Genomic DNA, 17,689 nt, shown 5'->3' with positions numbered 1-17,689 from the left:
TCTTTTGACATCATCCCTTTATTCTTTTCTGGTGCCTGGGAAAACCATATTTATTCAGGGTAGCCTAGAATCATAGAATCATAGAGTTGGAAGAGACCACAAGGGCCATCGAGTCCAACCCCCTGCCAAGCAGGAAACACCATCAGAGCACTCCTGACATATGGTTGTCAAGCCTCTGCTTAAAGACCTCCAAAGAAGGAGACTCCACCACACTCCTTGGCAGCAAATTCCACTGTCGAACAGCTCTTCCTAATGTTTAGGTGGAATCTTCTTTCTTGTAGTTTGGAACCATAGCCTGTCCAGATATGTAGAAGCAGACATGTCTTTTAATCTATTTATACCTTAACTGCTTATTTTAAGAATATTTTGCATTTATTTATTAAGAATTTTAAATTTTTGTTTTTTCTTGTATACTTCTAAGAGGGTCTATTTATAATTTATAGTGTGCTTGAAATAAAAGCAGGTGTTTACAGAAGCAGAAAGGGCTATCAAAGGCTCCTAGGCCTTATTGATATCTTCTCTTTCCACCATTGGAGAGAGGATGCCTTTGGGGAATCACATGTAGGGAAAGTGCTTCTGCCTCCATCTTCTGCTTGTAGGGTTCATTTGGGGGCATCTGCTTGGCCATTGTAAGAAAAGGACCGTTGACTTCATGGGCCCTTCATGGGCCCAACCTCAGAGCTATTGTGATGTCAATAACATTCAGCCAAACTCACCTTTCTCCTTCAACCACGTCAGTCTACTTAGTAAAGATGTTTTCTTCCTGCTCTGCACCTGCTCCTGTAGTTTCAGGGGAGATCTTCATTCCCTTTACAATCATCAGAATCACAGTAATCTATTTTTATTCTTTCCTAAGCCCAAGTCACCCCAACCCCACCTGAAATACTGCATTTGGGACCAATAAGCTAAACATCACAATCAAGGGCAACAGGGGGTTGTTTATTCCACTGTTCCTGAAAGGTCTAATGTATAAAACACCTCCTGGGTGCAAAACAGATGCTCTTCAACTGAGCCATGATCCTTCCCTTCCCCTTTGTCTCTGAAGCCTGATCCAGTAACCCCACCCTCATATTTGTCAAGTCCCTGAAGCATCATTCTTTCAAGAGACGGGATTTCTTCTGAATAGCTGGCTATGAAGTCAGGAGGAACAATCAATAGAGAAGTGTAGCAAGTAGACCTGGAATGACAACACTGCTTCTGCTGCTGCCGCTTGCAACCTATGGGATGCAGCAGAGGACTAAATGCCCACTGAATCTGATCAGGGATCAAAATTGGGCTATGAATTTTTATAGGCCAGGAGACCTGCTCATTAGTGGATTCATATCTTCAAAGGTTATTGGAGGTCAATATCCGTTCTCCTTTACCAGCACTCCCTTAACCAAATTTGAGTAGTAAGTAATGGTGTATTAATGTTTTCCTGTCTACTCTCCAACTTTACAAACAAACAAAAGAATTGCCTGCTGCATCTGATTAATTCCGCATTTATTGAAACATCCTTTTCCCACACTGCCCTACCAGGTGCTTGTGGAAAAACAGGGAGCAGAATATTCCTCTTCTTCTTCTTCTTTTTCTTCTTCATAATAATAATAATAATAATAAATTTTAATAATAATAATAATAATAATAATAATAATAATAATAATAATAATTTTTATTTATATCCCGCCCTCCCCAGCCGAAGCCGGGCTCAGGGCGGCTAACAACAATCAAATATTAAACAGTCATATAATCTCACATTCTAAAAATATTTCATTATAAAAATTAATTAAAATCAAATTAATGGCAACCGATTAAGCAAAATTCTGTGCAGATTGCCAGAGGAGGGAGTCAGGCTGCGCCCTGACCAAAGGCCTGGTGGAACAACTCTGTCTTGCAGGCCCTGCGGAAAGATATCAGGTCCTGCAGGGCCCTAGTCTCTTGTGACAGAGCATTCCACCAGATTGGAGCCGCAGCCGAGAAGGCCCTGGCTCTAGTTGAGGCCAGCCTAACCTCTCTGAGGCCTGGGACCTTGAGGATGTTATTATTTGCAGACCGTAGGTTTTTCTTTGGCAAAAGCAGGGATCAGAAAATGACCACAAATACACTCTCCGCTCCTGTGCCTTCCAGAACTGATATTCAGAAGCATTTCCATGAATTTGCCTTATCTTCTTTGAAAGCTAACTTGGCCACCATCACTGTCTTCCGGGGGAGCAAGATCCACAGCACTGTGCAAAGAAGTCAGTTTGCATCTGTCCTGAATAGTCTCCAGTTTTAGTGTTTTAAGAGATAGAGAAAATCGTTTATCCGTTTTCTCCACAATATGCATAATTTTAAAAAATCATGCCCTGTCCTCTCTTGCTCACCATTTCTCAACTAAAAAGAACAAAACACTGCAATGTGTCCTCATTTATTTTCAGTTCCTTTCCTGATGATCCATAGCTCAGAAATTCCCATTTTTACAGCCACCTAACATGGATTTGACAAGCATGATCCCAAGGTCTCACTCCTGGTCCTTCCCTCCCAGTTCAGAATCCATGAACATGTAAAACTCTAGATCATTTATGAACAAGATAAAAAGCACAGGTCTCAATGCCGATCCTCAGGGGACTCCACTTTCTACTCCTTTCCATTTGGAGAATTGTCCATTTATTCCTACATTTTGCTTCCTGCAACTTAACCAGTTCCTGATTCACAAGAGGGCATCTCTTCTTATTCCTTGACTTCTAATCTTGCATATGAGTCTTTGGTGACATACTTTGTCAAAAGCTGTTTGAAAGTCTATGTACACCATGTCAACAGGATCACCCGACAAATTTTCAGTTTTTCAAAAGAAGTCTTCTTGCTTCAATTAGCTTCTTTGGCTGTACTCATTAACCAAGCTGATATGATCTCGGCCCTCATGGTATCTTTCCTTATTTGCTGTATATACTCAACTTGAGTCTCTACTACAGTGTTCTTAAATGACTCCCAAGTGTTTGGGACCGATTGACCCTCTTGATTTTGCCTTTCAACTTCCTTTTTACCAAGCTTTTGTGGTCTGTATGCTTTGATGTATCTGAATCAGCCCCTATTTTCTGGTACTCCTGGTAAATCAATATCTTTTTTTTTTTTTTTTTGAAGAAGGAGGAAGCATCTTGTTCAGTGAGATCAAATACAATGGGGAAATCTGAATTAGGTATGATATTTTTTAAAAGCAAGAAGCACCTCCTTTTGCTTTAAATCAGTGAGATGAAACTCACTGAAACTATTCTGAGTATTTGCTGGGGCATTAAACGAGAAAGTCAATGCATAGGGACCTGTGATTTAATTCATTAATTTATTAAAACATTTCTAGACATTTCCCATCAATATAACCCCTCCAGAGACACCTCTGTGATGGTGATGATGATGATGATGATGGCCTTAAAATATCTCGTTCTTCTCCAATAAAAGAGAAAGAACTAAATCAGATATATAGCTAGGTTTTATTAAGCGTATTCGGCAAGCCAAAGTGACAGAGATGTGGAGCTGAGGACTGGAGAGATCATTCTGTGATATTATGGCAGTGGACAAAGCTGTATTGTAACATTTGAATATATATATTTTTTAAAAACCTATGTCTTTTCACTTGGTGAAAAGCAGTATTTCAATGTGTTTTACATTACAATTTAAGCTAAAAACATTCAGTCATGCTTCCCATGAGGAACTTGTCTTCTCTAAGAAGCTGTGAGGTATGTTTGAGTGGCAGCTTTTCAGTAATAAGCAATATGAAATTCATTCTCTCATTGTGTCTCATGGACTCTTGGAGAAGATTGAATGCTGAGGCCATGATCCTTAGCATGAAAATTGGGGAGTTTCCTATTCTCAATCTGAAATGATTTTCTGGAAGTTTATCCATGGAATTATCACCCCAGGCTTTTTACTCATTGCCCTATGCTTGGAGTTGGAAGAGAGACTGGTTCTCTAATGGCAAAAAGTGAACAGTAAGAAGAAGAAGAAAATTCCTTCTAGTAGCACCTTAGAAACCAACTACGTTTGTTATTGGCATCAGCTTTCGTGTGCACGCACACTTCTTCAGTGAACAGAAAGGTAACGCTCCTTCCCCTGTATAAGGCAGGCTCCTCCTTTATAGCTGGGTGCACTGATAGATGGAAAGAATGATTTTCAGTGGGAAGTGCACAATTCTTCTACCACGGCACAACATAATCTATGTAACTGAATGTGACTTCCATTTTCTCTGAATCAAGGGTGACTATGTGACATACTTCCCTCCGCAGCTGGATGGCTGGGAAGGACTGGCACATTCTTTCCTCCGCACTTGCCACTCAGGAGATCAATCTTAACCGCAGGCTCTTGCCCAACATCACCCTGGGCTACAGCATCTACGATACCTTTTTCAAGGCAAGAACAACCTCTGATGCTCTGACAGACCTCTTTGCTGGTGGGAAAATCAACATTCCGAACTACAGCTGTGGAAAACGGAAGACACCACTAGCTGTTCTTGAAGGGGGCGAATCCGACCTCTCCATGCACATTGCAAGCATTTCAGGAATCTACAAGATCCCACAAGTAAGAATTGGGTTCAAGTCAAACACAGCTGGCAACATTTGCCATCTTGTGAAAAACAATACAAAAACCAAGGTTTTCTTATGATAATGAATTTATTGCTTACTTTACATTGTATGTTGCTTTGAAACATTGCTTTTCATGCAATGGGAAGCCATACAAAGATATTTCAGTTTCGGGATCATTAGAAAAAAAGTGGATTGGACAACTACATGGAGGAGAGGGCTACTAGCCGGGATGCCTATTGCAGAGCTGGAGACACTGTTGGAATCTGTCTGGCTAAGTATAAAAGGGAGTGCACCTCCGAAGCGAAGTCAATCCACTGTGTTAGCAGAATCAAAACCAGATTCATAAGGCCCTTAATTATTTGGGTCCAGGACATCTCAAGAATGACGTAATCCATGTCCCCAACCACTGAACTCTTGGGAGGAGTCACTCTTAGTGGCTCAGATGAACAGCTGGTTTCCAACAAGAGCCACAATTGTGGAACTCATTTCACAGAACTCTCTTCCAGCTGAGGTCAGATAAGGTTACTTAAAAACCTTCCAGAGCCTAATGAAAACCTTCATTTTTAACTGCATTCAGTAGCCAGTTCAAATGAAATATGATCTTGTAGTTTTAACTTTTGTCTTTTTTAAATCGAACCTTTGAAAACTGCTTAGAGTCCATTCTCATCCTGAGGTCAAGTTCTTAAGCCGAGGTACTACTTCCGGGTTAGCAGAGTCTGTAACCCGAAGTACCACTGTATAAATTGCTTAAATAAAAAAAGTTTATTTTAAAAATATCTGATGTTTATGCTAATTTAAAATTAAATATGTCATAATCTTTCACATAGAAGTACGGTATTCAATCATTGCCCTGAAAAACAAAACCCCAGTCTCTATTCCTTGCCTCACCAGCTCAGTTATGGATTTGTTCCTCATGATATAGTCCAGTCCCCTTTTGTCTACCAAATGACACCAAAGCAAGAGTCTCAGTACCAGGCGATGGTCCAGCTACTCCTGCATTTCAGGTGGACGTGGATTGGTCTCTTTGCTCCAGACAATGACAATGGAGAAAAGTTCCTGAGTACCTTGACACCCCTGATGACCAGCAACGAAATCTGTGTTGCCTTCACAAAAAGAGTACTACTACAAACCTGGCTGTGGTTACCCCACGAAGCCCCTGCCTTGTGGAGACAAGTCAATGTATTTGTTTACTCTGCAGACTCTCAGTATGGACTTTTTATAATCATGGAAGTACAGTCTTTACTTGAAAGGATAGAAACTGGAGGAAAAGTCTGGATAATCACAGCTCTTCAGAACACAATCTTATTTGGTGATATTAAATCTTTCCGCTATGCCCATGGTTCTTTCTCCTTTGTAATGAAGACCAAAAAAATGACAAAATATAAATACTATGAGCCAATTTCATTTCGTAGTCTAAACGTTTGGGGAAAAGCATATGTTTGCTCATATTCAAAGCATGCCTTGTCTGTGAAGGGTTGGGAGAGATGCAGGGAGGAGAAGAGGTGGCTAAGGATGCTGCCACAGGAAAAGATTGAAGGAATCCAATCCCAAGGCAGCTATGTGAATTACTTGAGCATCCAGGCTGTGGCTCAGGCCTTGAATGCAGCATATTCATTCAGCTCAAAGAGGATGTCGATTGTGGGCAAAGGAGGCAGGTTGAAACTTCCAAGGCTACAGCCATGGCAGGTATCTCCTTTTCTTTTGCAAACTGAAATTCATTATCCCAGCTATATGGAATCACCATGATAGGAATTTAGGAAGCAGCCTTAATCCCAAATCAGACCAATGGACCGTGTAGTTCAGCACTGTCTACACTGACTATTAGCAGTAGCCAAAGCCATTACAAGAAAAGAAGATGCAATAAAATGCATTACACAGTTAAAGGAATTAATAAAAACAGGCATTTTATCATATAAGAGTTTTCTCCCCTGAAGAATTAAATTTATCATCCCTAGAAACATTTCTCATGAAATGGCAGAACAGGCCACTCTTTCAGAGATGTAGCAGGATAAAGGTAATATTACTCACTTTGGTTCACTTTGGTCACCCTGCAAATGCTGCAGCAGAATGAGAGGACCTAATGAGCACCTTTGAGTCCTAGTTCTCTATTCCTTATTAAGAGGTTATTGGGATGCATCATGGTTTCATGTTCTCTCAGTGCCGGAGTTTCTTCTGTTGTAGCTTCATCCATTCTTGAAAGAGGTTCACCTCTATTCTAATACTTCATCTGAAGGACAGTACTTGGATGAGAATGGGGCACTGGCCATTGACTTCGATATTGTGAACTGGGTGCTGTTTCCTAATAACTCTCGGGCTAGAGTGAAAATTGGGAGCATAGAGAGACAGAAGTCCTCAAATCTGAAGTTCACCATTAACCCAGAAGCAATTGTGTGGCCCAAGCTGTTTAAGAAGGTAAGAGGAATTGTTATTTCCTACGACATCTATAATTGTCTAATAACATGTGACATCCTTCTCTGGAGCTTAGTCCCATTGAGCTTAATGGAGTCTGTCTTGTGAAAACCTGTCTAAGATTTCACAATGAGTAGGAGACTTTCAGGAGCAGAGCAGAAGACCTTCCCCCAACTTGGTGCTCTCCAGATATTGTTAACTACAACTCCCATCTGCCAAGGCAGACGTTGGGCAAATATATCTGAGGGCAACAGGTTGGGTAAGAATGGAGTGAATTCTGCCCCATCTGTTTATTAGATCAAGAAAACAGAATGAAAACAATGAAGCTCAGGGTGGTCTGTGTAGTTGAACACACATTCAAATTAAAAAATTCTAAATGAACAGCAGAGGTCAAGACTTTTTCATCCAGCTGAAAAATGCTTCTCAAAACGAGATTTTCTGCAGTTGATTCCAATAAGTAAGAAGAAGAAGAAGAGTTTGGATTTGATATCCCGCCTTTCACTCCCTTTAAGGAGTCTCAAAGCGGCTAACATTCTCCTTTCCCTTCCTCCCCCACAACAAACACTCTGTGAGGTGAGTGGGGCTGAGAGACTTCAAGGAAGTGTGACTGACCCAAGGTCACCCAGCAGCTGCATGTGGAGGAGCGGAGACGAGAGCCCGGTTCCCCAGATTACAAGACTACCGCTCTCAACCACTACACCACACTGGCTCTCAGATATGACACACAAGCAAACTAGGTACCATGTTCTGCAGCAGGAGCAGCCTTTGGTGCCAACCTCGATGACACTGTGGAGTCTTGGGAGTAAAATAGGAACCAGACAGTCCTTAGTCACAGCTGTGCAACCTAGCAGAAGATACAATGGCAGCAGTCTAAGGACTTTTGTTATTGTTGCTGGTTATAGGAGTGTGTGCATGGTTCTAAGATACTACCATTTATTTATTTAGTAAGTTAGGTTATTGTTTATTGTATTTTTCATGCTACCTTGTATACAGAAATGAAGCAGGTTGTTAAATAAGTAGAAACATCAAAGAGGTTTGTTTCCTTGACGAGCTGCTCTGCAAAAGAGCAGCTCGTCAAGGAAAAAGAAAAAGAAAACCATTATTTTTCATTAAAAAGGGCCTTTAGGCCATTGGAAACAGATATGCCTTCTGTTTATGCCTAGACTATTCCTCGCTCAAGGTGCACAGAGAGCTGTCAGCCTGGATATGCCAAGAAAATTCAGGAAGGGAGGCCACATTGCTGCTATGATTGTTCTCCGTGCTCAGAAGGCACAATCTCAACACAGGAAGGTAGGACAGCACCTCAGGGGAAAGGGCCTTCAATGGGAAGATGGGGCAAATATTTCAGTCAGGCTCAAGCTGATACTTGTAATGGTACTCCATTTTGACTCCCTCCTTCCCAACAACACAATTTTCTTTCCTGACCTCTCCCATGGGCCCACCTTTCCCCACAAACGTAAAAAGTTAGGATTGTCATTTTCTCTATGCAGATGCCGATGAATGTTTTCAATGTCCAGAAGATCAGCATCCAAATGAGGACCGGCATAAATGTGTCCCTAAATTAATCACCTTCTTATCCTATGAAGAATCTTTGGGGATTCTCCTGGTTTCTTCTGCCCTCTTTTTGTCCTTAATCACAGGCATTGTGTTTGGAATCTTTGTTAAATCCAGGAACACTCCCATCGTCAAAGCCAACAACCGAAACCTGTCCTACATCCTCCTCATCTTTCTCCTGCTCTCCTTTTTGTCCTCCTTCCTCTTCATTGGACAACCTACAAAAGCAACCTGCCTTATGCAACAAGTGGCCTTTAGCACCATCTTCTCAGTTGCTGTCTCTTCTATTTTGGCAAAAACCGTCACTGTGGTCATGGCCTTCCTGGCCGCTAAGCCTGGGAACAGGGTGAGGAGATGGCTGGGGAAGGGTTTTGCGTACTCTGTTGTCATTTCCTGCTCCAGTGTCCAAGTTCTTATCTGCACCATCTGGCTGGGAATCTCTCCCCCATTCCCAGACTCAAACATGCACTCTCAGCCTGGGGAGATCATCCTGCAATGCAACGAAGGGTCTGTGGCCATGTTCTATGGTGCCCTTGGCTACATGGGCTTCTTGGCGGCCATCTGCTTCACGGTGGCTTTTCTAGCCAGGAAGCTACCTGGGGCCTTCAATGAAGCCAAGCTGATCACCTTCAGCATGCTGGTCTTCTGCAGTGTTTGGGTGTCCTTTGTGCCCACCTACCTGAGCTCAAAGGGGAAATTCATGGTAGCTGTGCAGATCTTTTCTATCTTGGCCTCCTGTGCTGGGCTTCTGGGATGCATCTTCCTCCCCAAGTGCTATATTATAATTTTGAGGCCTGATCTGAATATGAAGGAACACCTGAGGAAAAAAAATTAAACATGGCATTTGGGATATGTGAAAATCCCCCACTAGAATCTTCACTTGATAAGCTTATATGGGGAGTGAGTTTGTTTGTTTTTGTAGATCCTAGGCCTGTTATTCTTCACAAGGTGCCAATCTACACTATAATTATCTCTGTATGTGTGTCCAACTGCCTTCCTAATACTGCAATGTACAGCTCACCAGGTATAAGGTAAGTCAGAGTTCATTGCCAGCATTCTGTTTCCTTCATGTCACTTGTTTCTACACACACATGCTTCTTATTTTAATTTATGTACTGCCACTGCTTCCTCAGAAACCTTTAAAAAAAATCATGGTAGCATGTTTCTTAGTTTGAACATGAGATGAGTCTACCACTAGTGACAGTAGAAATTTAAACTGGTTCGTTTAGGGGGGTTTATATCTGTTAGAGGAACCAGATAAACACAGAGGTGACTATGGTCAGTTTCTGTACAATTAATCCCTTACTCCACTCCTCCTTTCTCCAAGCAATTCCTAGTTGACCATCCCTCAATGGCTGTTAACCCAAACTAATTGTTCACTGTTCAACTGAATTGGAACATCCAGCCAATCAGACAGATTTGCCTGCTCTGCTGTTCGCCTGTCCCCACCTACAAAATGCTAAAACAAAAAAATTCCTTCCAGTAGCACCTTAAAGACCAACTAAGTTAGTTCTTGGTATGAGCTTTCGTGTGCATGCACACTTCTTCAGATAAACACTTCCATTTCATGCGGCTCACACGTGTTTCAGATTCACACGTGTATCTGAAGAAGTGTGCACGCACACGAAAGCTCATACCAAGAACTAACTTAGTTGGTCTTTAAGGTGCTACTGGAAGGAATTTTTTTGTTTTGACTATGGCAGACCAACACGGCTACCTATCTGTAACTGGAACAAAATGCTAAAGCAGTCTCCCTCTCCTCTGATGGAACCTGTCCCCTTGCAACCACTGCCATACAATCTCATCCCATTATAAAAATATATGTCCCAATGGCTGTCATAGAAATGAATATTTCCTCCTTTGAAACAAATGAAATCATGCAGTTCTCTTTTTTTTTAATAAAAGTTTTTTATTGATTTTTCCAACACATAATAAAAGACAAACACATTACAAAACAAAAACATACACCACATTAAACATATACTGACTTCCCCGTACCTCCCTTTCGCTGCATCCTTATTCCAAAGTTCTTTAGCAACCCTTTAATCAGTTTATCTATTGGTTCCCTTTCATTAAATTTCTTTAAACTTAATATTTACAGCTGTATTTCTCTACTTCTTACCCCTTGACATCTCAACACTCCTCAATTTTACAACAGTTTTTAAGATATACTTTAATTTTTTTCCAGTCCTCTTCCACTGTCTCTTTCCCCTGATCTCGGATTCTGCCGGTCATCTCTGCTAGTCCCATGAAGTCCGTCACCTTTGTCTGCCATTCTTCCAGAGTAGGTAGTTCTTGCATCTTCCAATACTTTGCCAGAAGAATTCTTGCTGCTGTGGTAGCATACATAAAAAAGGTTCTGTCCTTCTTTAGCACCAATTGGCCAACCATGCCCAGGAGAAAAGCCTCTGGTTTCTTAGGAAAAGTCCATTTAAGGACCTTCTTAATTTCATTATAGATCATTTCCCAGAAGGCTTTAATCTTTGGGCAGGTCCACCAAAGGTGGTAAAAGGTACCTTCAGTCTCATTACATTTCCAACATTTGTTATTGGGCAAATGGTATATTTTTGCTAGTTTGACTGGGGTCATGAACCACCTGTAAATCATTTTCATTATGTTCTCTTTTAAGGCATTACATGCCGTGAATTTAACACCGGTGGTCCATAACTGTTCCCAGTCAGCAAACATAATGTCATGACCGATATCCTGTGCCCATTTAATCATAGCTGATTTCACTGTTTCATCCTGTGTATTCCATTTCAACAGCAAATTGTACATTCTAGACAAGTTCTTAGTATTGGGTGAAATCATGCAGTTCTCTGCTCTCTGACCCTTTAAAGCTGTTGACTGTAACCTGGCACCTCAGACTGGGCAATTGATGTAAACTAAAAAGCTGATCCTTTCCCTCCAGCAAGGGGCGAGGAGAACAGTAGCCCAAGTATGTGTCACGTAACCATCATGTCTCAAAGATGAACCATTCATTGGTTCAATTCTGCTGCAAGGAAGCGGAACATGTTTCTTGCCAGATCAAATGACAGACATTCAGCAGACACCTGAATCAACTGTATCGAGTTCCCAGCAGCCACTATGGCCAAGGATGCGGAGTGATGGGAGGTGGAGTCGTGTAACATATTGAGAGAGCTTGTATTGTGGGGCATTGATTGTGCAGATCACTGAAGAACTTGTATGGCTTGAACTGTGTTCACTTTGTAGATTAAATACATTCATAGTAGAAATGATTTTCCCCCTCTTGCCAGGGCGATGTTCATCTGTTTTTCTGCTAAGGGTTCAAATTCTTGATTGCTGAAATTTCATGGGCTATATGTGGAACAGTCCCAAAGTTGCCAATTATCAACAATTTGAACTCTCGAAAAAAAAAATAATGGTATTTTTGGAGAAACCTGAAAAGTATAGACACTTTTTTTAAAAAGCTTATGAAACGGAAATATTTTGGTCAAATGGATCCTGATGAGGCTCTAAACTGCAAAGCTGGGAGAAAGTTTGGTACATTTAAGGATTTGAATGAAGACTGTGGTTTTGGACATGACATGGACATTTATTTTGGGTGATCAGAAAGAATGTGACTGTTCTTAGCAGAAGTAAAGTAGTTGGACCCAGACATGAAGAAAGGGCAACTTGGCAAACGTTTTGTGCCATCTACAGAATTTGGGATGCCCGTGATCATGACCCCATGTAGGTATGTCCTGCTATCTATGCTAACCAAAGGGAATGTGAGCAGCTTGACATCACAAATGATGCTTGACATAGGCAAATTGAAATTATGAAACCAGGTGTTTAAAGACCAAGCGGTTGTCTCCTCTTCAGAAACTGTTGGCTCTGGATAAAAGTCCCATTCTCTGGAAACATCTTACAATAAAACTCTTGTATAACCCATTTCCTGTGTGTTCTTGTATGGTGCTTATAGCTGACAATCCCCTCACAAACCAAGAATCCGTATTATAGCTGGTAGGAGCTGTCTGCAGCCATAGGTAAAGGTAAAGGGACCCCTGACCATTAGGTCCAGCCGTGACAGACTGGGGTTGCGGAGCTCATCTTGCTTTATTGGCCAAGGGAGCCGGAGTACAGCTTCCGGGTCATGTGGCCAGCATGACTAAGCCTCTTCTGGTGAACCAGAGCAGCATACGGAAATGCTGTTTACCTTCCCGCCAGAGTGGTACCTATTTATTTACTTGCACTTTGATGTGCTTTCAAACTGCTAGGTTGGCAGGAGCAGTGACCGAGCAACAGGAGCTCCCCCCTCGCTGGGATTCGAACCACCGACCTTCTGATCGGCAAGTCTTAGGCTCTGTGGTTTAACCCACAGTGCCACCCACGTCTGTGCTGGTCCAGGGGGGAAGGTATTGTTACCGTAGTCAGAGTTCACAAGATGTGAGGCGAGGTCCGAAACAGGGAGCCGGGCGGGGACAAGAATGCTGGTAGGTCAGAAGCAGGAAGCCGGGCGAGGAACAGGAACACTGGAGGTTCAGGTCTAGGTCCGGGTAAGAGCAGGTACTCCACAACGACGTTGCTCCCGCAACCTGGGACCGGGCTGACTGACCTTTATCTTCTCTAAGGCCAGGGGCGGTCCCGGCCCCCAGGAGCCCCGCCTCTCCTGGCCTTAAGGCGAGCACTCCTCCTGGGAGAAACCAGTTCCCTTCGCCTCTCTGCCCTAAGCCTCTGCAGTTCAGGAGAGGCCGAAGGGTTACTGGGCCCCGGAGGAGGCTCACCTGTAGACACTGAGTCCTCAAGTACCTCTGGTTTCACCTGGTGCCTGCTCCTGAGGATCTGACACAGGTGCAGGCTCCTCAGAATCTAGGCCTTGCCCCAGTTCAGCCGGCCCTGGAGGTGGGGACTCCTGTGCAGGCTGGGATTCCTCTGGTTCAGCCTCTGAATCGGAATCCCAGGCCATCACAACATCCCTTTTTGTCTGCAGCCATACATCTCAGTTTAATTAAAATAAACTTGTTAAGAGTGGTGACACTAAATTAAAAAAACACCATGAAAATAAAGAATATCAATTACCCTTGTGTCTTACAAATTTATCAGTAACCAATTATCAACAACTGTTTTGCAAAGCCAGATTATTTCCATGTGAAATTCTAAACAGCAGACTGACCGGTATAACTTATCAGAACTTATGTTCTCAGGCTGTCAATTGTGTGAAGCATATCTTACTACACTGTGATCTGTATAAACAAGCCAGGGGTCAATTAATTAAACCCTTATTGGTAAATTTACCTGGAAATTCTGAAACCTTCCATCTCCAGAATATTATAGAAGATAAGACAAATGATATTACCTTGGCCATGGCAAAAAAATTCTTGGATGTATTAAGAATTAGAAATCAACATGCTCTGGATAAAACATAGTGACTGCCTTGGGAAGTTTTCTCTGTATGGTGCTTTCAAAACCACTTTTGTGTGTCTTTGGACCATAATAAGGAATGTATGTGTAAAATTAAAATCTTTCACAACAACAAATATCCTCTGCCACCCTATCCCTAAATTAGGATGCTTTGAGGAATTGACATTGAGGGTGACAAGGAGCTGAATTTGGTGTGACAGCGATATAAACTCATGTTCTGGTGCTAAACATGAATTCCTTATCTGAATATGGGCTAGGCAGAATGCTGAGCTTTAGCTCTGAATTACATGTGGTGAGAGTTCTGTAGAAATCATGTCCTCTTTGCTTACTAGCTTCCTTTGGGACATCTTCCATTGCCTACGCTGCCGCAAGGAGTACTTAATAGAGTAACAGAATCATAGAATTGTGGAGTTAAAATTTACAGCCTGTACATCGTTAAAAGGAAATCTGTTAAAAATGATGTATAGATGATACCTCACACCAACTAACTTGTCAAATATGTATAAAACAGGAAACAAGAATTGCTGGAAGTGTGGGGTGAAAGAAGGTGATTTTTTCCACGTGTGGTGGTCATGTGATAAGGTAAAAACTTTTTGGGAAAGTACAGTATGTACAATGAATTAAAGAAGATCTTTAGGTACACATTTCTTAAAACCAGAGGCATTCTTGTTGGGAATGGTGGGAGAGGATATTGATAAGAAGGATCAGAAATTGTTCCTATATGCAACAACAGCGGCGAGGTTACCACTGGCTCAGGTGTGGAAACAACAGCAAATGCCAACAGTAGAAGAGTGGCAGTACAAGGTCATGGAATATGTGGAAATAGCCAAATTAACGGGGGAAATTCGACAACAGGGCGAGGAAAAATTTCAAAAAGAATGGGAAAATTTATGTTATACATAGGATAAGGTGAAATAGTAAAATCTGTAGAATGGAAATAAACCTCATAATGGGAAATTAAAAGAAACTTTATTGGATGTTAAATGACAATATGAATTAAAATGTAAAATACAATCAAGGCAACTAATTGTATCTGTAAATGAATATAGACAAACAACAAGACGTGTATATACAGAAAGATTTATGCAGGTTTTGGTGTCCTCGGGTGTCTTCCCGTGTAAAAGTTGGGGTGTCTAGGCGACGTTTCGACGAGGTCTCACTCGTCATCTTTATATATAGACACTGTACAGATAAAGTTGAAAGAAGAACAATATACAAAATCAATAAAGACAATGCGAAAAACTTAGAGACAACATAAAAAAGAAGGAAGGAGGGAAATCAACTCTTAGGAGTAAATGTAAACTAATGTGTATATGTAAAGTATGTAATCGTAAAATCAATAAAGATTATCTTAAAAATAAAATAAAATTGTGGAGTTGGAAAGGACCCCTAGGGTCATCTAGTCCAAACCCCTGCCATGACTAAAGCATTCATGGCAGATGACCATCCACTTAGAAACCTCCAGTGAAGGAGAGGCCACCAGCCTTGAAGGGAGTACAGTGGTACCTTGGTTCTCAAACCACTTGGAACCCAAACACTGCAAACCCGGAAGTAAGTGTTCCGGTTTGCAAACTTTTACTGGAAGCCGAACGTGCTTCCGTTTTGAGTGTTACGCTGAGGTCTGTCCTTTTTTTTGCGGCTTTTTTGTTTTGTTTTTTTGACTGTGTGGAACCCAGTTCAGCTACTGATTGATTGATTGATTGATGGTGTGATTGCAGTACATTGATTATTGCTTTCATTTTATGGATCAATGGTCTTGTTAGATAGTAAAATCCATGTTAAATTGCTGTTTTAGGGGTTGTTTGTAAAAGCCTGGGATGGATTACTCCATTCTGCATTACTCTCTATCGGAAAGCGCACCTTGGTTTTGGAACAGACTTCCGGAACGGATTAAGTTTGAGAACCAAGGTAAACATGTTTTTCGCCTGCTCAGCACCTGCTCTCATAAGGTCTCAAAGGAAATCCCCCCCCCCCCAAACTTACAATTATCAGAACCACACTGATCTACTCTTATTTTTTTCCGGAGTCTGAGGGATGCCCTCACACATCATTCAAATATTGCCTTTGGGAACATTACGGTAAACAACACAATCAAGGGGGCCAGGGGTTTATTTATTCCATTGTGCCAGAAAAGTTCAATGTATAAAATATGTTGCATGACACAGAGTCACCGGGACCAGGGCATCTGGCAGGTGAAGAGCGGGGGGAGAGAAATCTGTGTGACTCTTAATAGGAAGCTGCCTTCTAGCTCAATACTGGCAGGCAGTAGCTCCTCAGCCTTACCTGGAACAGTGAGCAGAGACTGAACTTGCCACCTTCCGGTGTGAAACAGATGCTTTACCACTGAGCTATGGCCCTTTGTCGTTAGCCCTGAAGCTGGGAACTGTCTTGCAAGTATTTGGGTTGTCTCCCAACGAACTACTAAGGGAGTTGGGAAGAACGATCACAAGGGAAGTGTAGCAGGCAGACCCAGAATGGCAACACTCCTTCTCTTGCTGCCTCTTGCAATTTGTGGGATTCAGCAGAGGGCAAAATGCCCACTGAATCTGATTTGGGATCAAAACGGCGCACTGAATTTTTACAGGCCAGGAGACCACCTCATTAGTGGAGTCATATCTCCAAGATTCACTGGAGGTCAATATCCCTTCACCTTTTCCAGAACCCCCTTAAGCAGTCTTGAGTCGTAAGTAGTGATGTATTGATTCTGCTTCCTACCAACTCCCTGGCCCCCTGCTTTCTGGTACTCCTGGTAAATTGCTATCCCTTGTTTTTGGGGTTTTATCTTTGTTCCCTTTTTCCTCATGGGCATCATGATTAAGGCAGTATCTCATTCACTGGGATCAAATACAACTGAAAAATCTGGAGTATAGTTTTAAACGAAAGCAACAAACACTCTCTTTTCTTGCAAATTTGTGATATGAAGGTGACTAAAGCTAGGTTGTGTTTTCTTGGAAGGTCTAAACAAGAATGCCCTCATTCATTCATTCATTGAGTGATTGAAAGATTTCTGTATGTCCTTTACATGTTTCAGTGCGTGCGTGCGTGTGTGTGTGTGTGTGTGTGTGTGTGTGTGTTTAATTAAGTAATAAATTGAGTGAGACTCTACAAAGCATAACTTGTTTCCTATAAGGTAGCAAATGCTGTGAGGTGCGCTTGAGTTGTAGCTTTTCTGCAGTAACCAAAATAACATTCATTCCCTTATTTGTCTCCCATGGAACATTGGGGAAGGTTGAATGCTCAGACCATATTCCTAGACATGAAAATTAGATAGCAGGGGGAGAGAACCATTTCCAAGGGGGAGCAACTCATTTCTTTCTCCTCCTGGCACAACAAAATACACGCAATTGCAAAATATAAATGACTACTATGCTTAATGTGTTTTTGAGGTTACCAGCATGAGTTTGACCAACCCTGCAGGAGGCAGTGGAGGACAGAGGTGCCTGGCGTTCTCTGGTCCATGGGGTCACGAAGAGTCGGACACGACTAAACAACTAAACAACAACACACTATGCTTAAGGAAGTGCAGTTCAGCGAGCATGACTCAGAGAACTTTTTATCTAGTGCTCAGCAGAGCCCCATATCCCTAAGACTTCTTTTATTTATTAGTATTATTTATTATTAAATTTATATACTGCCCTTCATCAAAAGATCGCAGGGCAGTTCATCTTGGCTGCCTTAAGGGCTGCTCTTCTCATATGCCCATTACAAACATGCAAACCATTATTTGATAAACAATTTTTGTGAGATACGCAATGCCTAGAGAGGTCATTTGATACAGTGGCAGCTGCTAACCGCTGATCCTGTTGGTAAACAAAAAAGGGCTCATTTCT

At 41.9% G+C, this 17,689-nt stretch overlaps 2 protein-coding genes across 2 annotated transcripts in view; both read left to right on the top strand.

The window, feature by feature from the left end:
• Positions 1-652: 652 nt before the first annotated feature.
• On the top strand, positions 653-9,330 carry LOC309363265 (vomeronasal type-2 receptor 26-like; the record flags this gene model as incomplete). The annotated part of the gene is made up of 7 exons (XM_081899370.1): positions 653-733; positions 1,159-1,391; positions 4,236-4,527; positions 5,424-6,218; positions 6,714-6,944; positions 8,105-8,231; positions 8,432-9,330. The coding sequence occupies 7 exons, from the start codon at positions 653-655 to the stop codon at positions 9,328-9,330; spliced, it is 2,658 nt and encodes an 885-aa protein (XP_081755496.1).
• Positions 9,331-12,115: 2,785 nt separating this feature from the next.
• Positions 12,116-17,689, top strand: part of LOC309363264 (vomeronasal type-2 receptor 26-like) — a gene marked incomplete at both ends in the record, with an annotated part of 31,594 nt that continues 26,020 nt past the window's right edge. The window contains 2 exons of the mRNA XM_081899369.1: positions 12,116-12,192; positions 16,192-16,493. Coding sequence (XP_081755495.1) covers positions 12,116-12,192; positions 16,192-16,493 — 379 coding nt within the window. The remainder of the gene's footprint in view (positions 12,193-16,191; positions 16,494-17,689) is intronic.

Source organism: Podarcis melisellensis (genome assembly GCF_964234715.1).
Source record: "Podarcis melisellensis genome assembly, chromosome: 2".
NCBI lineage: Eukaryota > Metazoa > Chordata > Lepidosauria > Squamata > Lacertidae > Podarcis > Podarcis melisellensis.
This window is presented reverse-complemented; position numbering and strand designations above follow the sequence as displayed.